We start from the raw sequence: 27310 nt of genomic DNA, 5'->3' as shown, positions 1-27310 counted from the left end.
CTGCGATATTGCCGCTCACTGACTGACACTTTGTGGGGACACTAATACAGTGATAATACTCTGTACTGTCACTGTACCAATTTCACTGGCTGGAAAGGGTTTAAACATCTAGGGCAGGGGTCTCCAAACTTTCTAAACAAAGGGCCGATTTACTGTCCTTCAGACTTTGAGGCCGGACTGCGGCCATCTGGAGTAGAAAATGTCCCAGCACCAGTTGGAGTAAACCACCCCCATCATTGGTGTCATTGAGAGGAATTGTCCCATTGTTGGGTGTCATTGGGAGGAATTGTCCCATTGTTGGGTGTCATTGGGAGGAATTGTCCCATTGTTGGGTGTCATTGGGAGGAATTGTCCCATTGTTGGGTGTCATTGGGAGGAATTGTCCCATTGTTGGGTGTCATTGGGAGGAATTGTCCCATTGTTGGGTGTCATTGGGAGGAATTGTCCCATTGTTGGGTGTCATTGGGAGGAATTGTCCCATTGTTGGGTGTCATTGGGAGGAATTGTCCCATTGTTGGGTGTCATTGGGAGGAATTGTCCCATTGTTGGCTGTCATTGGGAGGAATTGTCCCATTGTTGGCTGTCATTGGGAGGAATTGTCCCATTGTTGGCTGTCATTGGGAGGAATTGTCCCATTGTTGGGCGTCATTGGGAGGCATTGTCCCATGGTTGGGCGTCATTGGGAGGCATTGTCCCATGGTTGGGCGTCATTGGGAGGCATTGTCCCATGGTTGGGCGTCATTGGGAGGCATTGTCCCATGGTTGGGTGTCATTGGGAGGCACTGTCCCATGGTTGGGTGTCATTGGGAGGCACTGTCCCATGGTTGGGTGTCATTGGGAGGCACTGTCCCATGGTTGGGTGTCATTGGGAGGCACTGTCCCATGGTTGGGTGTCATTGGGAGGCACTGTCCCATGGTTGGGTGTCATTGGGAGGCACTGTCCCATGGTTGGGTGTCATTGGGAGGCACTGTCCCATGGTTGGGTGTCATTGGGAGGCACTGTCCCATGGTTGGGTGTCATTGGGAGGCACTGTCCCATGGTTGGGTGTCATTGGGAGGCACTGTCCCATGGTTGGGTGTCATTGGGAGGCACTGTCCCATGGTTGGGTGTCATTGGGAGGCACTGTCCCATGGTTGGGTGTCATTGGGAGGCATTGTCCCATGGTTGGGTGTCATTGGGAGGCACTGTCCCATGGTTGGGTGTCATTGGGAGGCACTGTCCCATGGTTGGGTGTCATTGGGAGGCACTGTCCCATGGTTGGGTGTCATTGGGAGGCACTGTCCCATGGTTGGGTGTCATTGGGAGGCACTGTCCCATGGTTGGGTGTCATTGGGAGGCACTGTCCCATGGTTGGGTGTCATTGGGAGGCACTGTCCCATGGTTGGGTGTCATTGGGAGGCACTGTCCCATGGTTGGGTGTCATTGGGAGGCACTGTCCCATGGTTGGGTGTCATTGGGAGGCACTGTCCCATGGTTGGGTGTCATTGGGAGGCACTGTCCCATGGTTGGGTGTCATTGGGAGGCACTGTCCCATGGTTGGGTGTCATTGGGAGGCACTGTCCCATGGTTGGGTGTCATTGGGAGGCACTGTCCCATGGTTGGGTGTCATTGGGAGGCACTGTCCCATGGTTGGGTGTCATTGGGAGGCACTGTCCCATGGTTGGGTGTCATTGGGAGGCACTGTCCCATGGTTGGGTGTCATTTGGAGGCAACGTCCCATGGTTGGGTGTCATTGGGAGGCATCGTCCCATGGTTGGGTGTCATTGGGAGGCACTGTCCCATGGTTGGGTGTCATTTGGAGGCAACGTCCCATGGTTGGGTGTCATTGGGAGGCACTGTCCCATGGTTGGGTGTCATTGGGAGGCATTGTGCCCCAGAACTTTGTGCAATGATGAATGAATTTACATCCCCAATTTATTTTATTTTATTAGTTATTTTTATTTTTTTAAGTGTCTTCCTGGAGGACTAGAAGCTCTGCTGCTTATGTTTCCCATGTGGGGGGGGGAGAGCTGGGTCATGTGACAGTTTTATACCAATTGGGGAAAAATGTAATTGTGTGTGTGTTTGTTTTGTTTTTTTTTAACATTGCTGTGATTCATCCTTTTCCCTGTTATGGAGAGGTGGCAACACCCCAAACCATCCAATAATAAATATATAAAAACCCTTTTGAGAATTTATACTTTAATGTTGATAATGTTGAATGCTGTTATCTGTCCAATGTCTGACGGGCCTCGTCTCTGTCCCAGGGGTTATTTTGGAGTTGCAGACAGAGTATCTTTAATGAAATGAAGAAGAAATTCTCGCAGGTATTGCGGTTGTTGTGTTCCCGAAGCATGGCGTCCATATTGCACGGTGTTGAACACTAACATTAGATATACGGATTGTGCTGGACTGTGTCTGATAGTCATATAAGGGTCATGAATAATGGAGTACAAAGTTTGTATCAGAGAAAAAAATATTGCTAAATCTGACCATACATTATACAATGTATTTTATTTTTAATTTTATTTTTTTAAATTAAATTTTCATTAGATTTACCTTCAACTGTGTAGTGAAAGGACCTGCTTGGTTGCATACAAATTGAAAGTGTTTAGGTTTGATTTCCCATTATATGGCTTCAGTAAATCTAAAACAAAAAAATAAATAGTATAATGTATGGCCAGACTTGGGTTTACTGCATTTTGCACGCCATCTTTACTCTACCTACTTGCACAAGTCCAGTAACTGGAAATTTGCATGTGCTTATTATAGTAGGTCTAACCAGTTTTGCCCTTTAAACAAACGTCATCACTACATCCCTAGAATAATAACATCCATTCAATCCGCACACGGCAAAGGTTGGACAGAATGTTCTAAGGGCCTTTTAGATTATTGCCTACTCATAAATGTGCTGTGCCACTACCCTGCCTCTTGTCTACTTCCTACAGACTCTGTGCCACTACCCTGCCTATTGTCTACTCCTACAGACTCTGTGCCACTGCCCTGCCTCTTGGCTACTTCCTACAGACTCTGTGCCACTACCCTGCCTCTTGGCTACTTCCTACAGACTCTGTGCCACTACCCTGCCTCTTGGCTACTTCCTACAGACTCTGTGCCACTGCCCTGCCTTTTGCCTGCTTCTGCAGTGTCTGTAACCCTGCCCAACTCCTTGCCTGGTCTTAGAGGCTGTACCCCTACCCTGCCTCTTGTCTGCTCCTGCAGTCTGTACCCCTGCTCCACCTTTTGTTTGTGCCCCTGCAGTCTCTGTGCTGCTGTTTCATCCCTTGCCTGGTCTTAGAGGCTGTGCCCCTACCCTGTCTGATCCTGCAGTCTGTGCCCCTGCTCCATCTCCTGCCTGCTCGTACAGTCTGTGCCCCTGCTCCACTTCTTTCCTGCTTCTGCCGTCTCTGTGCCTCCTGCTCGGCCTCTTTCCTGCTTCTGCAGTCTCTGTGCCTCCTGCTCGGCCTCTTTCCTGCTTCTGCAGTCTCTGTGCCTCCTGCTCGGCCTTTTTCCTGCTCCTGCCCGTCTCTGTGGCCCTGCTCCGCCTCTTTCCTGCTCCTGTCGTCTCTGTGGCCCTGCTCCTGCCGTCTCTGTGGCCCTGCTCCGTCTCTGTGGCCCTGCTCCTGCCGTCTCTGTGGCCCTGCTCCGCCTCTTTCCTGCTCCTGCCGTCTCTGTGGCCCTGCTCCGCCTCTTTCCTGCTCCTGCCGTCTCTGTGGCCCTGCTCCGCCTCTTTCCTGCTCCTGCCGTCTCTGTGGCCCTGCTCCGCCTCTTTCCTGCTCCTGTCGTCTCTGTGGCCCTGCTCCTGCCGTCTCTGTGGCCCTGCTCCGCCTCTTTCCTGCTCCTGTCGTCTCTGTGGCCCTGCTCCTGCCGTCTCTGTGGCCCTGCTCCGCCTCTTCCCTGCCCCTGCCGTCTCTGTGGCCCTGCTCCGCCTCTTTCCTGCCGTCTCTTTGGCCCTGCTCCGCCTCTTTCCTGCCGTCTCTTTGGCCCTGCTCCGCCTCTTCCCTGCTCCTGCCGTCTCTGTGGCCCTGCTCCGCCTCTTTCCTGCTCCTGCCGTCTCTGTGGCCCTGCTCCGCCTCTTTCCTGCTCCTGCCGTCTCTGTGGCCCTGCTCCGCCTCTTTCCTGCTCCTGCCGTCTCTGTGGCCCTGCTCCGCCTCTTTCCTGCTCCTGCCGTCTCTGTGGCCCCCCTCGCCTCTTTCCTGCTCCTGCCGTCTCTGTGGCCCTGCTCTGCCTATTGCATGCTCCATTGAAGTTTCTGATGACCTCCTCTCCTGGACTGAAATGGCTTCCTCTGATTTCACTGCACTCTGTGAGGTTCTCACAATGTGCATTAAGCTGCAGCTAGCTGGAGCCCGCCTCATTTCCTGGCTGGAGGACATCCAGCGTCATCTAGCGTTTTCTTCCTCAGCCTGACTGTTCCTGGCCCCACCCCTTTTCATTCATTGGATTTCAGTTCTTTCAATCACAGCATCAGATGTGGACGTTGCCTAGGGTGGTCTGCGTGCAAATACCATCTGCCTAGGAATGCCCACTCCTCCAGACTGGAACCCGCCCATCAAGGCATTGGTATTTGCATAACTCCTCCTAAGAGCCCGCCCACCTGCTGTGATGTGTTCAGAAAGCTCTGTACAGCCCCCTGCTGACCCCTGACCTTGTCTGCATTGCAGCCTAGAGACCCAGTGATGACATCATGACAAAATAATGTATATAATGAATGTGGAAAAGTTTTATTAAAACTAAAAAAGAATGTTGATTGGGTAAAGGGTGTGTGTGACCAGGAAAGGCAAAATATAAGCCGTTTAAACTTTAAATATATTTTTTTGTAGAGTTCAGTAAGAATTTGACACTCTGCCAGCTTTCATTGCTGTCTAAATCCTCATTTTGTAGTTTTTCTTTCACTTCCTGTCCTGGAATTAGCGTGGTCACCAAAGCAGGAAGTGTAAGGAAATCTGTCAAAAGGGTCATCGGACTAATAGAAACCTGGCAGGGGCGTTCTAGCTTTCTCTATTCTACTTAAAGCAGGGGTTCACCCTAAAAACTATATTCTAACATTACATTGAGCTGACTCTCGACAATGACAGTATGCCGTTTTTTTTTTTTTTTTTTTTGCTGTACATACCTCGTACAGCTATTTTCTTCCCTGGCTTCCGGGTAGTGAATCACGCGGGAGTGGGCTTTCGTATCCAGCAGGTGATTGACGTGATGACAAAAACGACCCCCTCCCCAATCGCATAAGGAGCGTCACGAGTTGCCGAAAGAAGACGTGTCGGCGCTATACGGCGCCTGCGCACCGCCGTTCGGCTTCTTTCGGCAACTCGTGAAGCTCTTTATGCGACGGGGGAGGTAGTTTTTGTCATAACGTCAATCACCTGCTGGATAGGAACGCCCACTCCCGCGTGATTCACTACCCGGAAGCCGTGGGAAAAAATAGCCGTACAAAGGTATGTACAGCGGGAAAAAAAACTCATACTGTCGTTGCAAGCGAGCACAATGTAAAGGTAGAAAAATGTTTTGGGGTGAACCTCCGCTTTTAAATATATAATTTACTCTTTTTAAATTGTTTGTTTCTGCTGGCAGCCTGTAAGTGCACAGAGCAACCAGTGCATGGCGCTGTCGCACCCCGTGCGGTAGATCTAGCCCTCTGACCTCCTTCCTTTTACCATCTCTTCCAGATAGAGAATGCTGCCGATGAGCCCCGAGTGCTGTGCATAGTCCAAGACACCACCAACTGCAAGACCATCAATGAACGCATCACTCTGAACCTCCCGGCCTCCACCACCGTGCACCAGCTCTTGAAGGATGTGGCTGGCAAAGTGGGCTACGTGAGCGGGACCTTCAGCCTGAAGAGGGGGAATGTAGGCAGCACGGAAGACATGGTGGGTGATCAGACCTCCCATCTGTTCTTAAACTGATACCAAAGCAGGGCTTGTGCTTTTTGGCCTCTTAGAATTGGTGCCTGAGTTTTGGGGGTTAGTTAGGCCCAGAATACTGACAACGGTACAGTGTACACCAGGGGTATGCTATTAGCGGACCTCCAGCTGTTGCAGAACTACAAGTCCCATCATGCCTCTGCCTCTGGGTGTCATGCTTGTGGCTGTCAGTCTTGCTATGCCTCATGGGACTTGTAGTTCTGCAACAGCTGGAGTTCCGCTAATTGCATATCCCTTTTGTACACGAATACTTTATCCAGTCTATGTGGAAGGAAGAAAAAATCCTGGACGGCCGCACATCGTTAAAGGTATCTTTATTGATATGTTGTGTAGCAGATGAAATCCAATACAGTCACTTCATGTTACAGGAAAAGCTGCTGACGCGTTTCATACCGTAAGAAGGTGCTTAATCATAGCTATGATTAAGCACCTTTATGGTATGAAACCTCATCGGCTTTTTACAGAGATCGGTGCCGCGCCGTGTCCTAGGAACACGGCGTGCCCACGCTGCATGACGTCCACCCAGAACAAGAGTTGCACCGCTCCTCTGTCATTTGACAGTGGGTGGGCGGGCGGCAAGTGGTTAACCACTTAAGACACGGACCAAAATGCAGGTAAAGGACCCGGACAGTTTTTGAGATTCGGCACTGCGTCGCTTTAACTGACAATTGTGCAGTCGTGCGACGTGGCTCCCAAACAAAATTGGCGTCCTTTTTTCCCCACAAATAGAGCTTTCTTTTGGTGGTACCGGGCTCTTAAAGAGGACGTACAGGTACGTGCTTGTGCCCAGCCGTGCCATTCTGCCGACGTATATGTTCAGGAGGCGGTCCGTAAGTGGTTAAATATGGATTTGGTAAAAAAATATATAGTAGTACTATAAAAAATTATAGTACCAAAGCCTCCATTTTTTTTTTTTTATTGGAAATGCGTTTCCTTTGACCCATTTATCACTGGAAAGTTATTTCCAATGGTGTCTCCAAACATATTTTTGTCTTTTTTACTACTGCAGCCCCCTGGATTCTTTTGTGCCGCTACCCCAGACCTTCAGTCTGGGAGTGCATACTCTGGGAACCACCTGATCTTTGGGACTACATGTCCCATCAGTACTTTTCCCCTTGCATGTGCATGCCCTGTCATTGACGTTCTTGTATCTTGGGCTGCCTGGGCATGTGTGGTACAGGCCGCGCCTGCATGTCAGGCCATAGTTCATGAATGCACATGAAAGGGTGGTTACAGGAGGGCAGCATAGGACTCTGCAAGGCAATGTACCCTAAAACAGGAATGCTGGGGCAGCAACTGGGGGATGGGCTGAGTTGGCAAGGCAAAGGCAAGCCTTCCAAAGGATACGCAGCACACAAGGTAAGTGCTGAGGTCAGCGGCTGTGTCTTGTAATAACATTTATTTTAGGGTTTTATAAAAATGTTATTGTCTGATGTACTTTTGGTTCATATTGTCATTGGGCAGAGTTTGCCTCTAAAAGATGGAGACAGATGGCGGGAAGGCGTTTTATCATTTTCTCAAGTCCAGTCGCCATCATCGTCTTATTCTTTTTCAGACTGAGCTGGATTCCAGCCCGGATCAGTCTCTACTGGATGCCGGCTTTGAGGCGGGGAAGAAGAATTTCCTCCATATAACGGATAGGAACGGGGAGCAGCCGCAGCTGACATCGGTAAGATCCCTCCTGTGTCTATTACACCCCAATAAAGATCTATAAATCTTACCCCAGGGCTCGACAAAATCCGGGCGCTCGGTCACAATTGCGACAAGAAATTGTGACCTGGCGCCCAGGGAAGCTTAGGCCTGCAGAAGGCGCGGGCTGGTAATCAAGTGGTTAAAGGGGTTGTAAAGGTACAATTTTTTTTTTTTTTTTCCTTAAATATCTTCCTTTACCTTAGTGCGGTCCTCCTTCACTTACCTCATCCTTCCATTTTGCTTTTAAATGTCCTTATTTCTTCTGTGAAATCCTCACTTTCTGTTCTTCTGTCTGTAACTCCACACAGTAATGCAAGGCTTTCTCCCTGGTGTGGAGTGTCGTGCTCGCACCCTCCCTTGGACTACAGGAGAGTCAGGACGCTCTCTACGTTGCAGATAGAGAAAAGAGCTGTGTGTTAGTGGGCGTACAGACTCTCCTGTAGTCCAAGGGAGGGGGGCGAGCACGACACTCCACACCAGGGAGAAAGCCTTGCATTACTGTGTGGAGTTAGACAGAAGAACAGGAAGTGAGGATTTCTCAGAAGAAATAAGGACATTTAAAAGCAAAATGGAAGGATGAGGTAAGTGAAGGAGGACTGCACTAAGGGAAAGGAAGCTATTTGGGGGAATTTTTTTTTTTTTTTACCTTTACAATCCCTTTAAGAGCTGAATCCAGGCCTCTCTTAGTAAAGTTGTTGTCTATCCTGTGATCTGATGTAGGATGAATCGGGCACGGCGGACAGCAGCGGTCTCGATGACAGCACGCCGGAGAAGTTCATTGGACCTCTTCCCAGGGACGGCTCTGTGGGCTGCACCAGCGACTACGTCAGTCAGAACTACTCCTATTCATCGCTGCTCAATAAATCAGACACTGGTATGTGTCCACCCTCCGCTGACATTCCATGGCGTCCTCCACAACGAGGAGGCGATGTTTCTCCTGGTCCTGACGTTTCCTACGCTTTTCATCTCTCTCCTTCCAGGTTACGTGGGTTTAGTAAACCAAGCCATGACCTGCTACCTGAACAGCCTGCTGCAAACACTGTATATGACCCCGGAGTTCCGCAACGCTCTCTACAAGTTAGTATTGTGCAATTTATTTTTTAATGGTGATGGACGAGCCACAGGCTAATTTTTCTGACATGGGGATATTTACTAAAACTGGTACACACAGAATCTAGTGCGCCTGTGCATGGTAACCAATCGGCTTCCAGGTCTTTTTCCCCCCTCCTGTAGTTTTCTGCAGGCAGCCTGTAGTGGGCGGTGCGTGCTGGGCCACTCCCACAGCTTTGCACTCGGGTGACCGGTCTTGTCTCTGCCCCCTTTTGTAGTTTTCTACAGGCGGCCTGTAGTGGGTGGAGCCTGCAGGTCTCTCTCTCTCTCTCTCTCTCTCTCTCTTCCCCCCCCCCGTGCAGGGTGGCTGGTCTTGTCTGCCCCTGGTGCGGTTGTACATGGTAACCCAATCGTGACGCTTTGAAAATAAAGCCTGTAAGGTAATTGGTTTCCATACACAGCGGCATCAGATTCTGCATGCATCTGTTTTTTAGTCTCTGCCCTGTCATAAAAACCCAACCCCCCCCAATCAGTGTTATTTTAAAAAAAAATGTCATACTTACTCGTTTTGCACAGAGTGGCCTCAATCCTCCTCTTCTGGGGTCCCACGGCGGCTCTTGTGGCGCCTCTTCGCATCAGAGAACCCCCTAAGAGAAGCACTCTCCCAGGGGGTTACCATGGTGCGCTTCCAAGTCCAGCATTTGCGTCCATAGACACGAATGCCAGACTTGGCCCCTCCCCCCAGACGCCCGCGTCATTGGATTTGATTGACAGCAAATGGCTTTGCTGCTATCAATCTATGCAATCAAGAGCTGGGACCCTGTGCAGAGAGGGAGAACGTGTCTCCGCCGAGGGAATTACGGGGCTCAGGTAAGTAAAACTGGGGGGCCGGTCACTGCCAGGGTGACATGAGGGTTTACAACCCCTTTAAGGTGTTTTATGCCACTCCTAAAATTCACTTTTATTATAAATGAACACATACATGGATTTTTGAACCAATATAAATCTGCTTGATGTTTAGCATTAACATGTTGTCCTGACAGGTGGGAGTTTGAAGATCCTGATGAGGACCCAGTGACCAGCATCCCCTACCAACTGCAGAGGCTCTTCGTCTTATTACAGACCAGTAAAAAAAGGGCGATTGAAACCACAGACGTGACGCGGAGTTTCGGCTGGGATAGTAGTGAAGGTAAAACTTTGATAAAGCATATATTGTTAGAGTATCATGTCTAAGCATACCCTAAGCCCTGACTATTGTTGTGTTTGACAGCCTGGCAGCAGCATGATGTGCAGGAGCTCTGTAGGGTCATGTTTGATGCTCTGGAGCAGAAATGGAAGCAGACGGAGCAGGTTAGTGTCTCTGGAGGGGGGGGGGGGGACTGCTGAAGATATACATTGCTCAAGTTAGGCAGTATGTTCATTGTACAGCTCCGCCCCTTTAGTAGGACTGAGCCTCCTTGTTCATAGAGTGCCTTCATATCATAAATCTGATTTCTTAACCACTTAAGGACCGCCTCCTGCACATATGTTGGCAGAATGGCACGGCTGGGCACAAGCACGTACCTGTACATCCTCTTTAAGTGCCCAGGGCCCCGCGGACCCGATCGCCGCTGCTATCCCGCGATCGATCCCCGGAGCTGAAGAACGAGGAGAGCTGTGTGTAAACACACCTTCCCCGTTCTTCACTGTGGCGCCGTCATTGATCGTGTATTCCTTGTTATAGGGAGGCACGATCAATGACGTCACACGTCCAGCCCCGCCCCCTACAGTTAGAAACACATATGAGGTCACACTTAACACCTTCAGCGCCCCCTAGTGGTTAGCTCCCAAACTGCAATTGTAATTTTCACAGTAAACAATGCATTTTTATAGCATTTTTTGCTGTGAAAATGACAATTGTCCCAAAAATGTGTCAAAATTGTCCGATGTGTCCGCCATAATGTCGCAGTCACGAAAAAAATCGCTGATCGCCGCCATTAGTAGTAAAAAAAAAAAAAAAATGCAATAAAACTATCCCCTATTTTGTAAACACTATACATTTTGCGCAAACCAATCGATAAACGCTTATTGGGATTTTTATTTTTTACCAAAAATATGTAGAATACGTATTTTATATACCCGGACCAAAATGCAGGTAAAGGTCCCGGCCAGTTTTTGCGATTCGGCACCGCGTCGCTTTAACTGACAATTGCGCGGTCGTGCGACGTGGCTCCCAAACAAAATTGCCGTCCTTTTTTCCCCACAAATAGAGCTTTCTTTTGGTGGTATTTGATTACCTCTGCGTTTTTTTATTTTTTGCGCTATAAACAAAAATAGAGCGACAATTTTGAAAAAGATTCAATATTTTTTCCTTTTTGCTATAATAAATATCCCCCAAAAAAGATATAAAAAAAGTTTTTTCCTCAGTCTAGGCCGATACGTATTCTTCTACATATTTTTGGTAAACATCGCAATAAGCATTGATTGGTTTGCGCAAAATTTATAGTGTTTACAAAATAGGGGATAGTTTTATTGCATTTTTATAAAAAAAAAAATTTACTACGAATGGCGGCGATCAGCGATTATTTTTTATTTATTTATTTTTTGTGACTGCGACATTGTTTTTTTTCTTTGTGTGAATTTCTCACTTCCTGTTTCTCCTCAGTAAGCTTGCCCCCATCTTCCGAGCCATGGGGGTTAGTCAGCGTGCTCGCCCCCTCCCTTGGGACTACATCCCTGCGGGGAGACGCTGTGTTTGAGAGATTCATCCTGACGCACAAGTGAAACTGTTGCATTTTTTCATCTAAAAACCCGTCAGGGTTTTTTATTCCAGTGCGCGCTCCACTGGGAGATTTTCTATCGCCTCCAGTCTCAGCTGGAATGGGAATTGAGGAGGAATCTCCCCAACAGGGAGCACAGGCAGCAGTAAAAACGTGACAGAGGGTCTAATTTATTAGTTACCTGGCCCATTCAGAATAAGTTTTGCAGGAATTCCACTTCAATCTGTTGCAGTTTTATTTATTTTTTTGTTTCTTTTTATTGGCAGGCCGACCTCATCAATCAGCTGTATCAGGGGAAGCTGAAAGATTACGTTCGATGCTTGGAGTGCGGCTATGAGAGCTGGAGGATCGACACCTTTCTAGACATCCCTCTTGTCATCAGGCCGTATGGCGCCAGCACAGCGTTTGGTAGTGTGGTATGTACTGGGGGCCGTCTCCTTATTGCTGGTCCTCCTTAAAGGGGTGTTCCTGGTAACCCCCGGGCAAAAAAAGCATGCTGCAGGCTTTTAATCAATGGAGACTTGCCTGTCCTGGAGTCCCTTGATGTCGGCACCGCAGCTGATTTTTCCCATCAGCTGTCGGGTGCTGCCGTTGCCATTGCGGGTAAGGGAACCCGGCAGTGAAGCCTTTTGGCTTCACTGCTGGCAACCCTACTGCGCATGTGCGAGGCCCCGCTCCTCTCTATTAGCCGGGCGGCCAAGGGAGGAGGAGGGAGCCCCGCGGTGACGTCACGGCCAGACTCCAGGAAGTGGGAAAGGATATCTGTCTTTGTTCCACTTTAGGGTGGGACTCTGCTTTAACCGCTTCTATACGGGCCTATTCTGGCACTTCTCTCCTCCATGTAAAAAAAAATTTTTTTGCTAGAAAATTACTCAGAACCCCCAATATATATATATATATATATATATATATATATATATATATATATATATATATATATATATATATATATATATATATATAATGCACTTTCGACATCACACAGGAAGTTTTCAAACGCTTTATTTTTATTTTGTAAAAAAAAGTTTTTACGAATAAAAAAAATAACACAGTAAAGTTAGTCCAATTTTTATTAAAAAAGATGTTATGCTGAGTAAATGGATACCTAACGCGTCACGTTTTAAAATTACGCACACTCGTGCAATGGCGCCAAACTTTTGGTTATTAAACATCTCCAAAGGCGACTCTTTAAAATCTTTAACATGTTACCAGTTTAGAGTTACAGAAGAGGTCTAGTGCTGGAATTATTGCTCTCGCTCTAATGTACACCTACAGGGACTTTGGTTCCCCCCCCCCCCCTTTTTTTTTTTTCCATTACACTAATTTATCTGGATTATTTGCACAGTAGGGAGGGGGAATTAATTAAATTAGTTAACACTTCATGAAGAGCACCGAGGGTTGTAGGGAAGGGGGAAGAAATAGGGGAGAAGTAGTTCTCCCCCCCCCCCCTTTTTTTTTTTTTTTGCCTCATGAATGATTTTGGTGGGATGGGGCTACAAGAATGGGAAGTGGTGTTCCAAAGAGATGTCGCAGTCACAAAATAAAGAACTATTAAGTTCTTTCTGGTTTACAGGGTGACAAGTCCCTCCTTTTTGTATGGTATGGGGGTCATAAGGTGGTGGGATTTAAAGAGTCACGAAATAGGGAGCTTTTTTTTTTTCTCCCATCTTCAAAAGGGGATTTAAATTCTGATATCAAATCCACACTTTCCCTTAAAAAAAAAACAAAAAAACAAAAAAAAAATTATTTATATATAAAAATTCATTCAAATACTTATTTCCCTCCTCACTGTAAGACTACACTTGCCGTCATGTTATATAGGTCTGTTGATCTTCAGCCATTTTTATAAGCAGAATTTTGTGTTTTTTGTTCTGCCAGGAAGAAGCTCTTCATGCGTTCATCCAACCTGAGACTCTGGACGGTCCCAACCAGTACTTCTGCGAGCGCTGTAAGAAGAAGTGCGATGCCAGGAAGGTAGGGTGTGTGTATGGTGGGGGGAGGAAGGGAAATCTATATTTATTGGCCTTTGCTTGTTTCTGGTGTCTGTCCCACTAAAGTGGTAGTAAACTGCCTTGTGTGTTTTTTTTTTTTAACCACTTAAGCCCCGCACCAAAATGCAGCTAAAGGCCCAGGCCAGGTTTTGCGATTCGGCACTGCGTCGCTTTAACAGACAATTGCTTGGTCGTGCGACGTGGCTCCCAAACAAAATTTACCTCCTTTTTTTCCCACAAATAGAGCTTTCTTTTGGTGGCATTTGATCACCTCTGCGGTTTTTATTTTTTGCGCTATAATCAAAAATAGAGCGACAGTTTTGAAAAAAATATTATAAATATCCCCTAAAATATATAACAAAATTTTTTTTTTTTCTCCTCAGTTCAGGCCGATACGTATTTTTGGTAAAAAAAACGCAATAAGCGTTTATCGATTGGTTTGCGCAAAATGTATAGCGTTTACAAAATAGGGGATAGTTTTATTGCATTTTTATAAAAAAAAAAATTGCTACTAATGGCGGCGATCAGCGATTTTTTTTTCCATGACTGCGACATTATGGCGGACACTTCGGACAATTTTGACACATTTTTGGGACCATTGTCATTTTCACAGCAAAAAATGCATTTAAATTGCATTGTTTATTGTGAAAATGACAGTTGCAGTTTGGGAGTTAACCACAGGGGGCGCTGAAGGAGTTATGTTTCACCTAGTGTGTGTTTACAACTGTAGGGGGGTGTGGCTGTAGGTCTGACGTCATCGATCGAGTCTCCCTATAAAAGGGATCACACGATTGATGCAGTCGCCACAGTGAAGAACGGGGAAGCCGTGTTTACATACGGCTCTCCCCGTTCTTCAGCTCCGGGGAGCGATCGCGGGGGGGTGGCTAGAAACGAATAGCCGCCCCCTCATCCCGGATCGCTCCCAGACGATTTCCGACCGCCGCATGTACCAGGGGGGTCCCGATCGGACCCACGTCTAGGCAGGGACGTACGGGTACACCCATCTGCCTGTACGTGCCATTCTGCTGACGTATATGTACGTGCGGCAGTCGTTAAGTGGTTAAACCTGCAAAGTTATAATGTGCTAGTATGCATCATATACTAGCACGTTATGTGAAACTTGCCTTAATGCAGTCCCAAGTCGCACACATGTCAAAGGGGCCTAAAACAGTAATTTTTTAATTACCGGATATCAAAAATAGGAGATCCTGGGCCTCTTGTGCATCTGTCCCATGAGAGTCTGACCTGAGATCTGCTTCTCCAGGGCCTGCGCTTCCTGCACTTCCCATATCTGCTGACTCTGCAGCTGAAGAGGTTCGACTTTGATTACACCAGCATGCACCGAATCAAGCTGAACGATCGAATGACCTTCCCCGAGGAACTGGACATGAGCCCTTTCATTGATGTTGAAGATGAGGTAATCTGATCGCTCTGTGTTGTTGTTGGGGGGAGTTCTGTGGATTTCGTGTCTCTATCTTTTCATGTGACAACACTGAAGAAATGACACTTTGTATCTACAATGTTGTGTAGTGAGTGGACAGCTTGTATAACAGTGTAAATTTGCCGTCCCCTCAAATAACTCAAAACACAGCCATTAATGTCTAAACCGCTGGCAACAAAAGTGAGTACACCCCTAAGTGAAAATGTCCAAATTGGGCCTAATTAGCCATTTTCCTTCCCCGGTGTCATGCGACTCGTTAGTGTTACAAGGTCTCAGGTGTGAATAGGGAGCAGGTGTGTTAAATTTGGTGTTATCGCTCTCACTCTCTCATACTGGTCACTGGAAGTTCAACATGGCACCTCATGGCAAAGAAATCTGGGGATCTGAAGAAAAGAAGAATTGTTACTCTACATTAAGATGGCCTAGGCCAGGGGTGCCCAACCTTTTGAAGAGCAAGGGCCACTTAAGTGACTTGGTAACCGGTCACGGGCCACAATGAGCGGAGCGGGTGGATGGCAGCTCACTCAGCTCTATAGAGCCCACTTTACTCTCAGCACACCAAACTTGCAGGTAATAGAAGTCTATGGCTCAGTGCAGGTAACCCACAGGTGCACTTCTCTGCAGATTGAAAGCAGCCCAGTAACCACTGCAGAACACATATGCCCATATATACACTGTGACTTTAGTAATAAACTTACCTTTAATAACCGTATTCTATTTTATTCCACCCCAGAACAGGAGGTCGCGGGCCACATCAGAAGGCTCCGCAGGCCACCGGTTGGGCACCCCTGGCCTAGGCTATAAGAAAATTGGCAATACCCTGAAACTGAGCTGTAGCACGGTGGCCAAGACCATACAGCAGTATAACAGGACGGGTTCCCCTCAGAACAGGGCTCGACTAAAGAAGTTGAGGTCACGTGCTCAGCGTCATATCCAGAGGTTGTCTTTGGAAAATAGACTTATGATTGCTGCCAGCGTTGAAGGGAGGGGGGGGGGGGTCAGCCTGTTGCTCAGACCAAACACCGCACACTGCATCAAATTGGTCTGCATGGCTGTTGTCCCAGAAAGAAGCCTCTTCTAAAGATGATGCACAAGAAAGACCGTAAATAGTTTGCTGAGGTTTACTCACTTTTGTTGCCAGCGGTTTAGACATTAATGGCTGTGTGTTGAGTTATTTTGAGGGGACGGCAAATTTACACTGTTATACAAGCTGTACACTCACTACACAACATTGTAGATACAAAGTGTCATTTCTTCAGTGTTGTCACATGAAAAGATACAAGGAAATATTTACAAATAAATTGTGAGGGTGTACTTACTTTTGTGTGATCCTGTAGCTGTCCTCTTCTGTGTAATCATGCCAACTTGTTTCCTCTTTGTAAGAAGTCTCCTCAGACGGAGAGCTGCACAGACAGCGGAGCAGAGAACGAAGGAAGCTGTCACAGCGATCAGATGAGCAATGACTTCTGCACTGATGACGCCTTGGATGAGGGAATCTGTCTAGAGAGCAACAGCAGCGTGGAAAAGCTGAACAAGTCCTCCGAGAAGGTGAGGTACCGCCATCAAAGGAAATTGGGTTTGCAAAATATTCTGCAGCCAAGTAGCTCTTCATTATACAAGACACAACATAAAGGGGAACTCTAGGCAAATGCTAAAGACACAAATGAATGCAACTCTGTATTCATTAGATTGGTAAAGTGGAACTAAACCCTCCTATCCTTTTCAGCCAAGGAAGCTGCCATTGTGGTCTGTTTGATCTGCAACTGCCATGGTGCTACACATGTGATCCATTATGACACCAGCCATTTGATGGTTTGACAGTTTGGTTGAGAACACAAGCAAATGTGACAGTTGGCATGCCGAGCATGTAACTTTTTTTTTTTTTTTTTTTAAACCCATTTAATGGATGGGTTTAATTCCACTTTAAAGATGATCACAGTGTTTTGGTGAACTTTAACCACTTCCCAGTGGTATGACGTCCACAGGTGGGATCGCTCATCCTGGGTGGGCGTCCTATGACGTCCTCGGCGCTATAGGGGGCGCGCATCTTTGGAGACTATGCCCGGCAGCCGCGATCGCTGGTGACAGGGCAGGAATGTGTATCTGTGTGTATAAACACAGATCCATGTCCTGTCAAGGGAGAGGAGACAGATTGTGTGTTCCTAGTATATAGATACACCGAACGGTCGTCTCCTCTAGTCAGTCCCCCCCCCCCCCCCCCCCCCCCCCCACAATTAGAATCGCTTGCTAAGTAATGCAATCGCCCCCCTTGTGTTAACTCCTTCCCTGCCAGTGGCATTTATACAGTAATCAGATTTCAGGCCTCAAGGCGTACTCCCCACCAGTTGCCCCGCCCAACCCCTACCATGTCCTGCCCCCTAATCCCGCCCCTAGACACGCCCTCATAAATTATCTCATGAAATGACACTTAAATGTTTTATGCATAATTAAGTTATAAAAATATTAACAACCACTTTATCCGTGCCCAAAAATGCAGCCTGCCCATGTCTACCAATGCAGCATGTGTCCCCACATTGCAGACAAATGTTCCCACATTGCAGCCAAATGTCCCCATATCACAGCCTACCTGTGCTGGGTAAGAGAGAGGAGCCGGAGCCGCCACCTTGTTGTTCAAATGGCGGGGGAACAGCTTTCAATTCCATAGCTGTTTTCCCCGCCACAAGTCTTATACAGCCCCCTCCCCCTTGTCCGGGAAACTTTTGATAGACAGATCACCCGTCCAATCCTGGGTGATCTGTCTCAAAGTGCCCGGACAAGTGGGAGGGGCTGTATATGAATCGCACGGCAGGGAGCACAGCTATTGAATTGAAAGCTGTAATGTTCCCCGCGCTTTGAACAACCAGACGGCGGCGACGCGACTCTCCTCTCCTTGCTCGCTCCCAGGCAGCCCACACTCGCCAGCCCTCTAAATTTACTCGCAAAATGAGAGCAGGCGAGTGTAATTTTGAGGGGGGGATATATATATATATATATATACACACACACAGCATTAATAGTACTCCTGGAAGACGGCTATCTCTGTAGTTCTGGGAGAGGGACGCTAATACTTCTGACCTCTGCATCTTTGGCAGTAGAGCCGTTGCAGCTGCTATGACCGCCCCTCCTCCTGCCCAATTACAAAAGTCTTGGTATAATGTGAACACATTCACACAATACAAAGGCTTCTGTCAATGGGAAGCGGAGGGGCGGGCATAGCAGCTGTGTGGGTTTCACTCCACTCAGATGCAGGAGTGTCTCTGGGCGAGCAATACACCTGACAAATGTAAATAATGGACACCGGTCCAGGAGATGTCATGCAGCTTTCAGCTTTAATTTCATTTTTTGTTTCTCCTATTGCACAGATTTGTATTTGTGTTTTTTATAGCATATTAACATGTACACAAATTTACTTTTCTAGAGTTGTTTGTATGAACTTTTTTCCGTGATGGTCCATTCAGGCAGTGCAGCGGGGGGACACTACTATGCCTGCATCAGGTCCTTCTCTGATGACCAGTGGTATAGTTTCAACGACCAGCATGTCAGCCGGGTGAGTTTCCAGAAGTGCAAACAAATAGCCATTGCCCCCGCCTATGACTGGCCTTTGCAGCACATGGAAGGGCAGCGCATGCAAAACAAAATAAACATAGAAAACCCAAGCTCAACCTACCGACCAGCCTGCAACCAACAGAGTTATCCTTTTTAAAAGTTCAGCCGCTTGATCATTCTTACAGGTGGCGGGAGAGACCTCCCCCTCCGGGCTTGCCCATGCAATCGGCGAACCGGAAAAAGAAGTGGCCGTCGCCGGACGTTGATCATAGAGATTTCTGGTGACCAAATGACTTTCGGAGGCCTGGGTGCGACGCCGTGTCCGGCCGGCGGAAGTAAACAAAGCCGAGAACTCGGCTGGAAAGGAAGATTTGTTAAAAAAAAAAAAAAAAAATCCCTCCTCCCTCCTCCTCCCCCCTCCTCATTACCTTCAAATGAGGAGGAGGAGGAGGATTCTGATTGGGAGTCGAAGCCCTGACGCCTCTTGATTGACCATGCTCATCATCCCCCCCCCCCCATGTTCTGCGGTTATAGGATTTGGTCATACCTCTCATTTATCTCTGCTGCAATGATAAGGGTTGTGTTTTGGTAATACAGATAACCCAAGAGGACATTAAAAAAACCTATGGAGGGTCTACAGGAAGCCGAGGATACTACTCCAGTGCCTTCGCCAGGTATGTACAATGCTTTCTTGTGCTAAAAATGTTTCCACATCCGCCAATCTATTTACTGGGAAATTGTCAAACTGCTGCTATATAACCGTTGTTCTGTCCACAGTTCTACCAATGCTTACATGCTCATGTATCGGCTGAAGAATCCTGCCAAAAACGCAAGTAAGTGGTGATTGGTGTCTTGTATGTTACCTTGTTGGCAGGTGTGGTGTTACTTTAGTGGTTTGTGGGTAAAGCATCGGCTGCAGGAGGTTTTGCAGGAACTTTAACCACCTCAATACCGGGGCACTTTCACCCCCTTCCAGCCCAGGCCATTTTTCAGCTTTCAGCGCTCACTCTTTGAATGACAATTGCGCGGTCATGCAACACTGTACTCATATGACATTTTTATAATTTTCCCCCCGCAAATAGAGATTATTTTGAGCACCTCTGCGGTTTTTATTTTTTGCGCTATAAACAAACGAAGAGTTACAATTTTGAGAAGGGGGGAGAGGGGGCAAAATTATTTTTTTGCTTTAATAAATATCACCAAAAAATATACCGTATTTATCGGGGTATAGCGCGCTCCCGCGTGTAGCGCGCACCCCTAAAGTTGCCCCAATTCCTGTGGAAAAATTATTTTTTTGTACTTAGTTTTGGTGTCTTGCGGGGCGGCCTCGTCGGGTCCAGCGGCTTCGGGTGTCCTCTTCGTCGGGTCCGGCGTCCTTCTGCGGCGTCCTCCCCGCTTGTTTCCCGCGCCGAGTTTGAATACTGCGCCGACATATACTGAGCGCAGTACACTCGTGTATCGTCGGACAGGCTCGGCAACTCTCGCGCTGACGTCCTGGACGTCAGAGCCGAGACTGCCCGACGATACACGAGTGTACTGCGCTCGGTATATGCCGGCGCAGTATTCAAACTCGGCGCGGGTATCGGCGTATACCGTGCACCCACGATTTTGCCCAGGGCAAAAAAGTGCGCGGTATACGCCGATAAATACGGTATATAAAAAAAAAAAAATGTTTTCCTCAGTTTAGGTTGATACGTATTCTACATATTTTTGGCAATAAAAAATTGCATATTGATCGGTTTGCGGAAAAAGTTAAAGCATCTACAAGATAGGGGATAGATTTATAGCTGCTTTTTTTTTTTTTTTTTTTTTTTTTTTTTTTTTAATCGTGACTGATATTGCGGCGGACACTTTTGACACATTTTTGGGACCATTCACATTTATACAGCGATCCGTAATATAAAAATGCATGGATTACTGTATAAATATGACTGGCAGGGAAGGGGTTAACACTACGGGGCGATCAAGGGGTTAAATATGTTCCCTAGAGAGTGATTCTAACTGTGGGTGGAGGGGACTGACTGGGGGAGGTGATCGATCAGTGCCCCTATGTACAAGAGACACAGCATCGATCTCCTCTCCCTGACAGGACGTGGATCTATGTGTTTACACACACAGATCCATGGACCCGCTCAGTTATTGGGCAATCGTGGGTGCCCGATGGACACAGCGGCTGCCCGACACCCGCATCGGGTCCCCAGTGACGTGGCGCGCGTGCCTCCTAGAGGCTCGGGAAGGCGAAGACGTCTTATGACGTTGGCCCAGAACGAGAGCCTTATCGTCCCGCTGTCATGACGACAGGCAGTAGGCTAGTGGTTAAAGGGGTTGTAAGCCCTCAAGGTTTTTCACCTTTTAATGCATGCTATATACTGATGAATTGTTCTGCACTGTCTCTTGGTTTGGAGACGGCCATCTTGGTAGAGGCAAGACTTTGCTTCCTCCTTATTAGAGCCTCCAGCAAGGAGAGCCGCCCAGTAGTGACCTCCCTAAATCTCCCTTTAATTTCACATTTGTCTAGAAAGCCTCCTAGAGCTCCTCGCATTGCATTCTATCAGGTGATTCAGAAGGTGTTATGAGACATCTTGTGTTTTTTTTCCAGAATTCCTGGAGGTGAGCGAATTTCCGGAACACATCATGCGTTTGATGCAGAGAGAGAAGGAGCAGGAAGAAGAGGAGAAACGCCAGCGAGAGATCGAGCGGAATACTTGTAAAGTACGGCCCCCTGTCTCTGGCTTTATCCCCCCCCCCCCCCCCCCCCCCCCCGATTTTATGACCGGTCTGTGGACTCCATCCCTTGTAATGATCCCTGTTGTGTTTACAGTTGAAGCTCTTCTGCATGCATCCCATCAAGCAGATCCTGATGGAGAACAAGCTGGAGGTACACAAGGATAAGACCATGAAGGAGGCAGTGGAGATGGCATGGAAGGTACTGCCCACTGTAGATCACAGATAAGCGATTTTCAAATAAAACTCCACTTCTAACCACTTCCGGACCGCCCATCGCCGTTATACGTCGGTACTTTGAATCCCGTTATTATGGTAGTAGATAACTGCCATAACCCCAGTATTTTTAAAAGCTGTGGGTGGTCCGCTTTCAGATAAAAGTGGTCTTTGTGGCAGTGTGACGTAAAGTATTGTATTGTTTTACATAGGCAGATCACCGTTCTGACTCTGCCTAATGATCGGTGGGTGCCGGCAGACATCAAGTCCACGGGAACCCACAGATCGGCTTCTGCTGTGTATAATCACAGCTGGTTGCTGGCGGTGCGCATGTGCGTCCCAGACCCAGTGTCCTGCAGAGAATTGTCCCCTGGCGGATAATGCCCACTCTGTACTGCGCAGGCGCATCGCTTGCGCAATACAGAGCACAACGGACCTCTGAAGATGAACACAGCTGTAAATCGCCTGTACACGGCGCAATGAGCACGATATTGTGCCACGCGCTGATGTCGGTGTGTGGTTTTTTTTTTTTTTTTTTTACAGTTTAACCTTTTAAACTTATTTATTACAATTCTTTTTTTGTTTTTATCAGCCTTGTTGGGGGGGGGGGGGGGTTTGGTGAGATATTGGAGGTCTTAAAAGACCCCTGATATCTCCTCTTTGAGACATAGAAAGTGACTGAGGACACAGATTCCCCAGTCCCTTTCTCTGGAGTCTCGGCTACACTGTAGATGAATGGAAAGGAGACAGCGGCTACTCTCCAATCATAAACTGAGACATTGTAACACAGTTATTTTGCTCAGTTATGAATGGACAGTCGGTGATCACTGACTGTTAAGTCGGAAAAGGGCTCCTTTCTCCGCTCTCCATCCTGACAGAGGGGCAGCGGAGCATGGCAGGGGACCGGAGAAGTACATGGGGGACAGGAGCGGAGCACGGAAGGGGATCGGAGCATCATTGACAAAGTATCGGATTGGACATCGGAGCATTTGCCCGGGTACAAGTACTCGGGCAAATGCTCGGTATCGGCACCGATGCTAGTATCGGGACAACCTTACACCTGCCCCTTGCAGAGTGGAGCGAGCATCGAGAACATGCGGCAACGTCTGTCACAATGTCCTGTTCATTGCCCAGGCGCAGTCTATAGCTGATTCACAGCTCTTCATGTTCGGCAGTTTTCGGCGGCTCCGTTTGCTAGAGCGCTGCGCCTGCGCAGTCCAGGGCGGGCATTATCCACCAGAGGGACACATCTCAGCAGAACACCGGCAATGCAGAATCAAGTACTAGGTACATATATGTAAGTAATACGGTCGGCAAGCGGTTAATAAAATGATAAACACCCACGGCCTTCATTTAGTCTTCAGGTTTCTCCAAAAGTATCTCCCTAATTATAGAACTTCTGTTGCTAGAGATGGCTGTAATTTCACTTCAGGCTCTGTACTAACATCCATGCAAAGTGGGTCGCAGATCACGTGAGCGGGGAATGAGATTTTAATGCACAGGAGTCGCAAAGAAATGGCAATTTAGTTTTTTGGTGTGTGGAAACTCGGTTATTGCTCAACACAGGGAGATGAGAGCCTCTAATCCTGTAATTGGTATTAGGCGGTCTGTTCTTCTTTACACAGTTCTGTGCTCTCTCTTCTCGTGTTAATTACCCCTCAGATGATGAGTGTGAGGAATTAGGAGCTCAGGGAGAGGACATATGGAGGCTAAACACACAGAGGAGCTAATGAGCTTAAGTCCTCAAGTTCCAATGTCCAAATAGCAGCCAAGAGGTGATAGAGAACTACATGCCTTAGCAGTCCTGAATGGTACACAACAGTGATAGAACTGCAGCTTCTAGTAAATGTTTAGGCTGGATTCACACGGGTGCGATGCGGGATCCACAGCGAATCCTGTGCAGGTTCCCGCGTCACATCTGAATCGCAGAAATCGCAGAACTGTGAAAGCGGAGTGCCACCGAATAAAATAAGTCGGCAGCTACAAATACTGCAGCTGCTGACTTTTATATTATTAGGACACTTACCTGTCCTGGGCGCCCGCGATGTCCTCACCCTAAGCCGATCTGTCCCTCAGCTTCCGGTTGGAGGAGCCGGATTTTTAACCACTTAAGGACCGCCTCCTGCACATTTACGTTGGCAGAATGGCACGGCTGGGCACAAGCACGTACAGGTACGTCCTCTTTAAGTGCCCAGCCGTGGGTCGCGGGCGCGCGCCCACGACCCGGGCCGAAGCTCCGGGACCCGCGGACCCGATCGCCGCTGGAGTCCCGCAATCGGTCCCCGGAGCTGAAGAACAGGGAGAGGTGTGTGTAAACACAGCTTCCCCGTTCTTCACTGTGGCGCCGTCATCGATCGTGTGTTCCCTTTTATAGGGATACACAATCGATGACTTCACACCTACAGCCACACCCCCTACAGTTAGAAACACAGATGAGGTCACACTTAACCCCTTCAAGGCCCTTGTGGTTAACTCCCAAACTGCAATTGTAATTTTCACAGTAAACAATGCATTTTTTGCTGTAAAAATGACAATGGTCCCAAAAATGTGTCAAAATTGTCCGATGTGTCCGCCATAATGTCGCAGTCACAGAAAAAATCGCTGATCGCCACCATTAGTAGTAAAAAAAAAAAAATCATAAAAATGCAATAAAACTATTCCCTATTTTGTAAACGCTATAAATTTTGCGCAAACCAATCGATAAACGCTTATTGCGATTTTTTTTTTTTTACCAAAAATAGGTAGAAGAATACGTATCGGCCTAAACTGAGGGAAAAAAATGTTTTTATATATTTTTGGGTGATATTTATTACAGCAAAATGTAAAAAAAATCGAAAAAAAATAAAAAAAATTTTTTTCCAAATTGTTGCTCTATTTTTGTTTGTAGCGCAAAAAAATAAAAACCGCAGAGGTGATCAAATACCACCAAAAGGAAGCTCTATTTGTGGGAAAAAAAGGACGCCAATTTTGTTTGGGAGCCACGTCGCACGGCCGCGCAATTGTCAGTTAAAGCGATGCCGTGCCAAATTGCAAAAAGAGGCAAGGTCCTTTAGCTGCATTTTGGTCCGGGTCTTAAGTGGTTAAGTAAGGGAATCGGGAAGTGATTCACAGCCTGGTTGCCCATCTGGGAAAGCGCGAGTCGCGCTGCGCGTTCTTACTGGTCTCTGTCGTCTTCTGGGACCTGCGTGTCTCCCAGAGGCCGGGGATGAGGGGGTTTTGGGGCGATGGCGGAGGGACCGGACATCACAGCGGAATCTGCGGCGATCTATCGCCGGAAGTGGGAGCAAATGCCTGTATATAGATGTACCGGAAAAGCGGAAGTTCCATATTTGGGTGGAACTCCACTTTAATGACACCCCCCCAACTGGTTCACAGAATGCAGTGTGGACTGTGGACGCTGATGGAATCCGATCGCATGGGTCTGAACACCCATGTTAATATCTCCTAAATGTGCGCCGTGATGATTTTTAATCGGCGCATTCGCTGTGAATAAACGGCCTGGAGGGCTGTTTCTTCACAGCGAATGTGCCGTGCCGTATAGGCGAATGCCGTGACTGTCTGCTCCCGTGCGCACGCTTTCGATTTGTCCGCCGCAAGACCTTAGGGAGTCATAGGCAGGAGAGGGGAACCAGTGTTAGTCCTGATGGCCAAACAGGGGAGGGTCTAAACGGGGGTCTGCTTTTACCTCCCAGCTCCATGCCAGTAAAGCTTATAATGGAGATGTGTGAGAGTCGGTCTCTGCCCCGGAGATCTGGGTGGAGAAGGGTCGGGGCTCTGAGAGCTGGAAGGCGGTAACAGGGCTGCAGAGGTCGCAGTGTGCGTCGCTGGTTACTGGATTGACTTCTTTTTTTTTTTTTTTTTTCAGATTGTGGATTTGGAAGGGGTCGTCCCTCTGGATTGCTGTCGGCTAGTAAAATACGATGAATTTCATGACTACTTGGAGCGATCGTATGAAGACGAGGAAGATCGGCCAATGGGATTGTTGCTGGGCGGGGTCAAGTCCTCCTACATGTTCGATCTGCTACTGGAAACGAAACGGCCGGACCAGGTGTTCCAGTCCTACAAACCTGGGGGTGAGTGATCAGTCTGACGTGCTCCACTTATATCGGATGGGGCTGCACCAGGGCCAGATTGCAGCTTCACCGATCAAAATGATCGTTCTGTCTAGGCAAGTGAAACCTTGTCAGGTCTGGCTGCTATGGCTTGGTACACACAGGCCAGTGGTAGCTTTATGTAGCCTGGGCACGCAAATTTAGGGTTGGACACATTGGGTATCTATTTACTCGGTACAATCTTCTTCCTTCTTCCTTCTTTTTCCTTTTTTTATTTTTCCTTCCTTTCCTTCTTTTTCCTTCCTTCTTTTTCCTTCCTTCTTTTTCCTTCCTTCTTTTTCCTTCCTTCTTTTTCCTTCCTTCTTTTTCCTTCCTTCATTTTCCTTCCTTCATTTTCCTTCTTCCTTCATTTTCCTTCTTCCTTCATTTTCCTTCTTCCTTCATTTTCCTTCTTCCTTCATTTTCCTTCTTCCTTCATTTTCCTTCTTCTTCCTTTTTCCCTTCCTTCCTTCCTTCCTTCCTTCCTTCTTTTTCCTCCCTTTTCCCTTCTTCCTTCTTTTTCCTCATTCCTTCCTTTTTTTTTTTTTCTTTCTTTCCTTCTTTTTTTTTCTTTTTTTTCTTTTTTTTTTTTTTTTCTTTTTTTTTTTTTTTTTTCTTTTCTTTCTTTTCTTTCTTTCTTTCTTTCTTTTTTTTCTTTTCTTTCTTTTCTTTCTTTTCTTTCTTTTCTTTCTTTCTTTCTTTTCTTTATTTCCTTTCTTTCCTTTCTTTCTTTTCTTTCTTTCCTTTCTTTCTTTCCTTCCTCCTCCTCCTCCTCTTTTTCTTTTTCTTTTTCTTTTTCTTTTTCTTTTTCTTTTTCTTTTTTTTTTTCTTCTTCTTCTTCTTTTTCTTCCTCTTCCTCTTCCTCTTCCTCCTCCTTCTTCCTTCTCCTTCCTCTTCCTCCTCCTTTTCCTTTTCCTTTTCCTTCCCTCTTCCTCTTCCTCCTTCTTCCTCTTCCTCCTCCCTTCTTCCTCCCTCCCTTCTTCCTCCTCACTTCTTCCTTCTTCCTCCTCCCTTCTTCCTTCTTCCTTCTCCTCCCCAAATTTGGCTGGTTTATTGCGTTTAGCCTAAAATTAGGTGTGTTTTTTAACACTTTAGCTTTGCGGTAATATTGTGTGACATAAAAAGTTGGAACTTCCACCGTTTTATTCTCTAAGGTGTCTGCTTTCAGAAAATATAAAATGTTTGGGGGTTTTGTGTAAACGTGTGCAAACAACGCTAAACAGCGAAAAGGTTTAGGGAGTTTTTTTAGTAAACGTTTGTGTACTAGTTTTTATAAGTTTTTTTTTTTTTTGCTTTGTCACTTGTGGTGGATATGTAAAATCTTTGTTGTGACTGTGCAGAGGTGATGGTGAAGGTGTACGTGGTGGATCTGAAGGGAGAGACGATCGTCGCACCGGTCAGTGTTCGCGCTTATCTAAGCCAGACAATCCAGGAGTTCAAGCAGCTCATCTCCAAGGTTAGGATTGGTGGAGTAGTAGTTCTTCAGATTGCAATGTCCTGTGTCTTTATTCCAGTACTGTGTCCACATGCTAAACATCGGATTTTCTGAGCAAATGATCTTCTTCTGTTACATCGGGGGTGGGGGGGGGGGGGTCGCTCAGTCATCAGTGTGTATGTGTATTGCTGGATTGTTCTGTTATGCTGGGGGGTTGCAGTGATGCCTTTTAATATTTTCTCATTCCCAATTGTGTTTCCTTGTTATATGGCAGACCATAGACTTGTCATGGGATCCTATGCGCATCGTTCTGGAACGCTGCTACAATGACCTACGACTGCTCAGCGTGCCCAGTAAAACGCTCAAGGCAGAAGGATTCTTCCGAAGCAATAAGGTGAGGTCATGTATAGATGGATTACTACTCACTAGCCACTTCCCGACCAGATATACTGTGGAAG

The 27310-nt window shown here is 47.2% G+C and overlaps 1 protein-coding gene across 6 annotated transcripts in view; it reads left to right on the top strand.

Moving 5' to 3' along the window:
* The window catches only part of USP47 (ubiquitin specific peptidase 47), a 78111-nt gene that overhangs the window by 28695 nt on the left and 22106 nt on the right, over positions 1 to 27310 (top strand). For 3 of the 6 annotated variants that reach the window (XR_005744154.1, XM_040327954.1, XM_040327957.1), the window contains exons 2-20: positions 2248 to 2307; positions 5650 to 5853; positions 7463 to 7576; positions 8320 to 8473; positions 8580 to 8676; positions 9693 to 9838; positions 9920 to 9999; positions 11675 to 11824; positions 13287 to 13382; positions 14664 to 14816; positions 16224 to 16388; positions 18259 to 18387; positions 18984 to 19060; positions 19164 to 19219; positions 20986 to 21098; positions 21208 to 21312; positions 25192 to 25399; positions 26758 to 26873; positions 27127 to 27246. Coding sequence is in view for 5 of the 6 variants with exons in the window: in XM_040327954.1 (XP_040183888.1) it covers positions 2248 to 2307; positions 5650 to 5853; positions 7463 to 7576; positions 8320 to 8473; positions 8580 to 8676; positions 9693 to 9838; positions 9920 to 9999; positions 11675 to 11824; positions 13287 to 13382; positions 14664 to 14816; positions 16224 to 16388; positions 18259 to 18387; positions 18984 to 19060; positions 19164 to 19219; positions 20986 to 21098; positions 21208 to 21312; positions 25192 to 25399; positions 26758 to 26873; positions 27127 to 27246 (2343 nt within the window). In the remaining variant the exon portion in view is untranslated. The remainder of the gene's footprint in view (positions 1 to 2247; positions 2308 to 5649; positions 5854 to 7462; positions 7577 to 8319; positions 8474 to 8579; positions 8677 to 9692; positions 9839 to 9919; positions 10000 to 11674; positions 11825 to 13286; positions 13383 to 14663; positions 14817 to 16223; positions 16389 to 18258; positions 18388 to 18983; positions 19061 to 19163; positions 19220 to 20985; positions 21099 to 21207; positions 21313 to 25191; positions 25400 to 26757; positions 26874 to 27126; positions 27247 to 27310) is intronic. The other 3 variants (XM_040327958.1, XM_040327955.1, XM_040327956.1) reach the window with 2 other exon arrangements.

The sequence above is a fragment of the Rana temporaria genome, chromosome 11 (assembly GCF_905171775.1).
Source record: "Rana temporaria chromosome 11, aRanTem1.1, whole genome shotgun sequence".
Lineage (NCBI taxonomy): Eukaryota > Metazoa > Chordata > Amphibia > Anura > Ranidae > Rana > Rana temporaria.
This window is presented reverse-complemented; position numbering and strand designations above follow the sequence as displayed.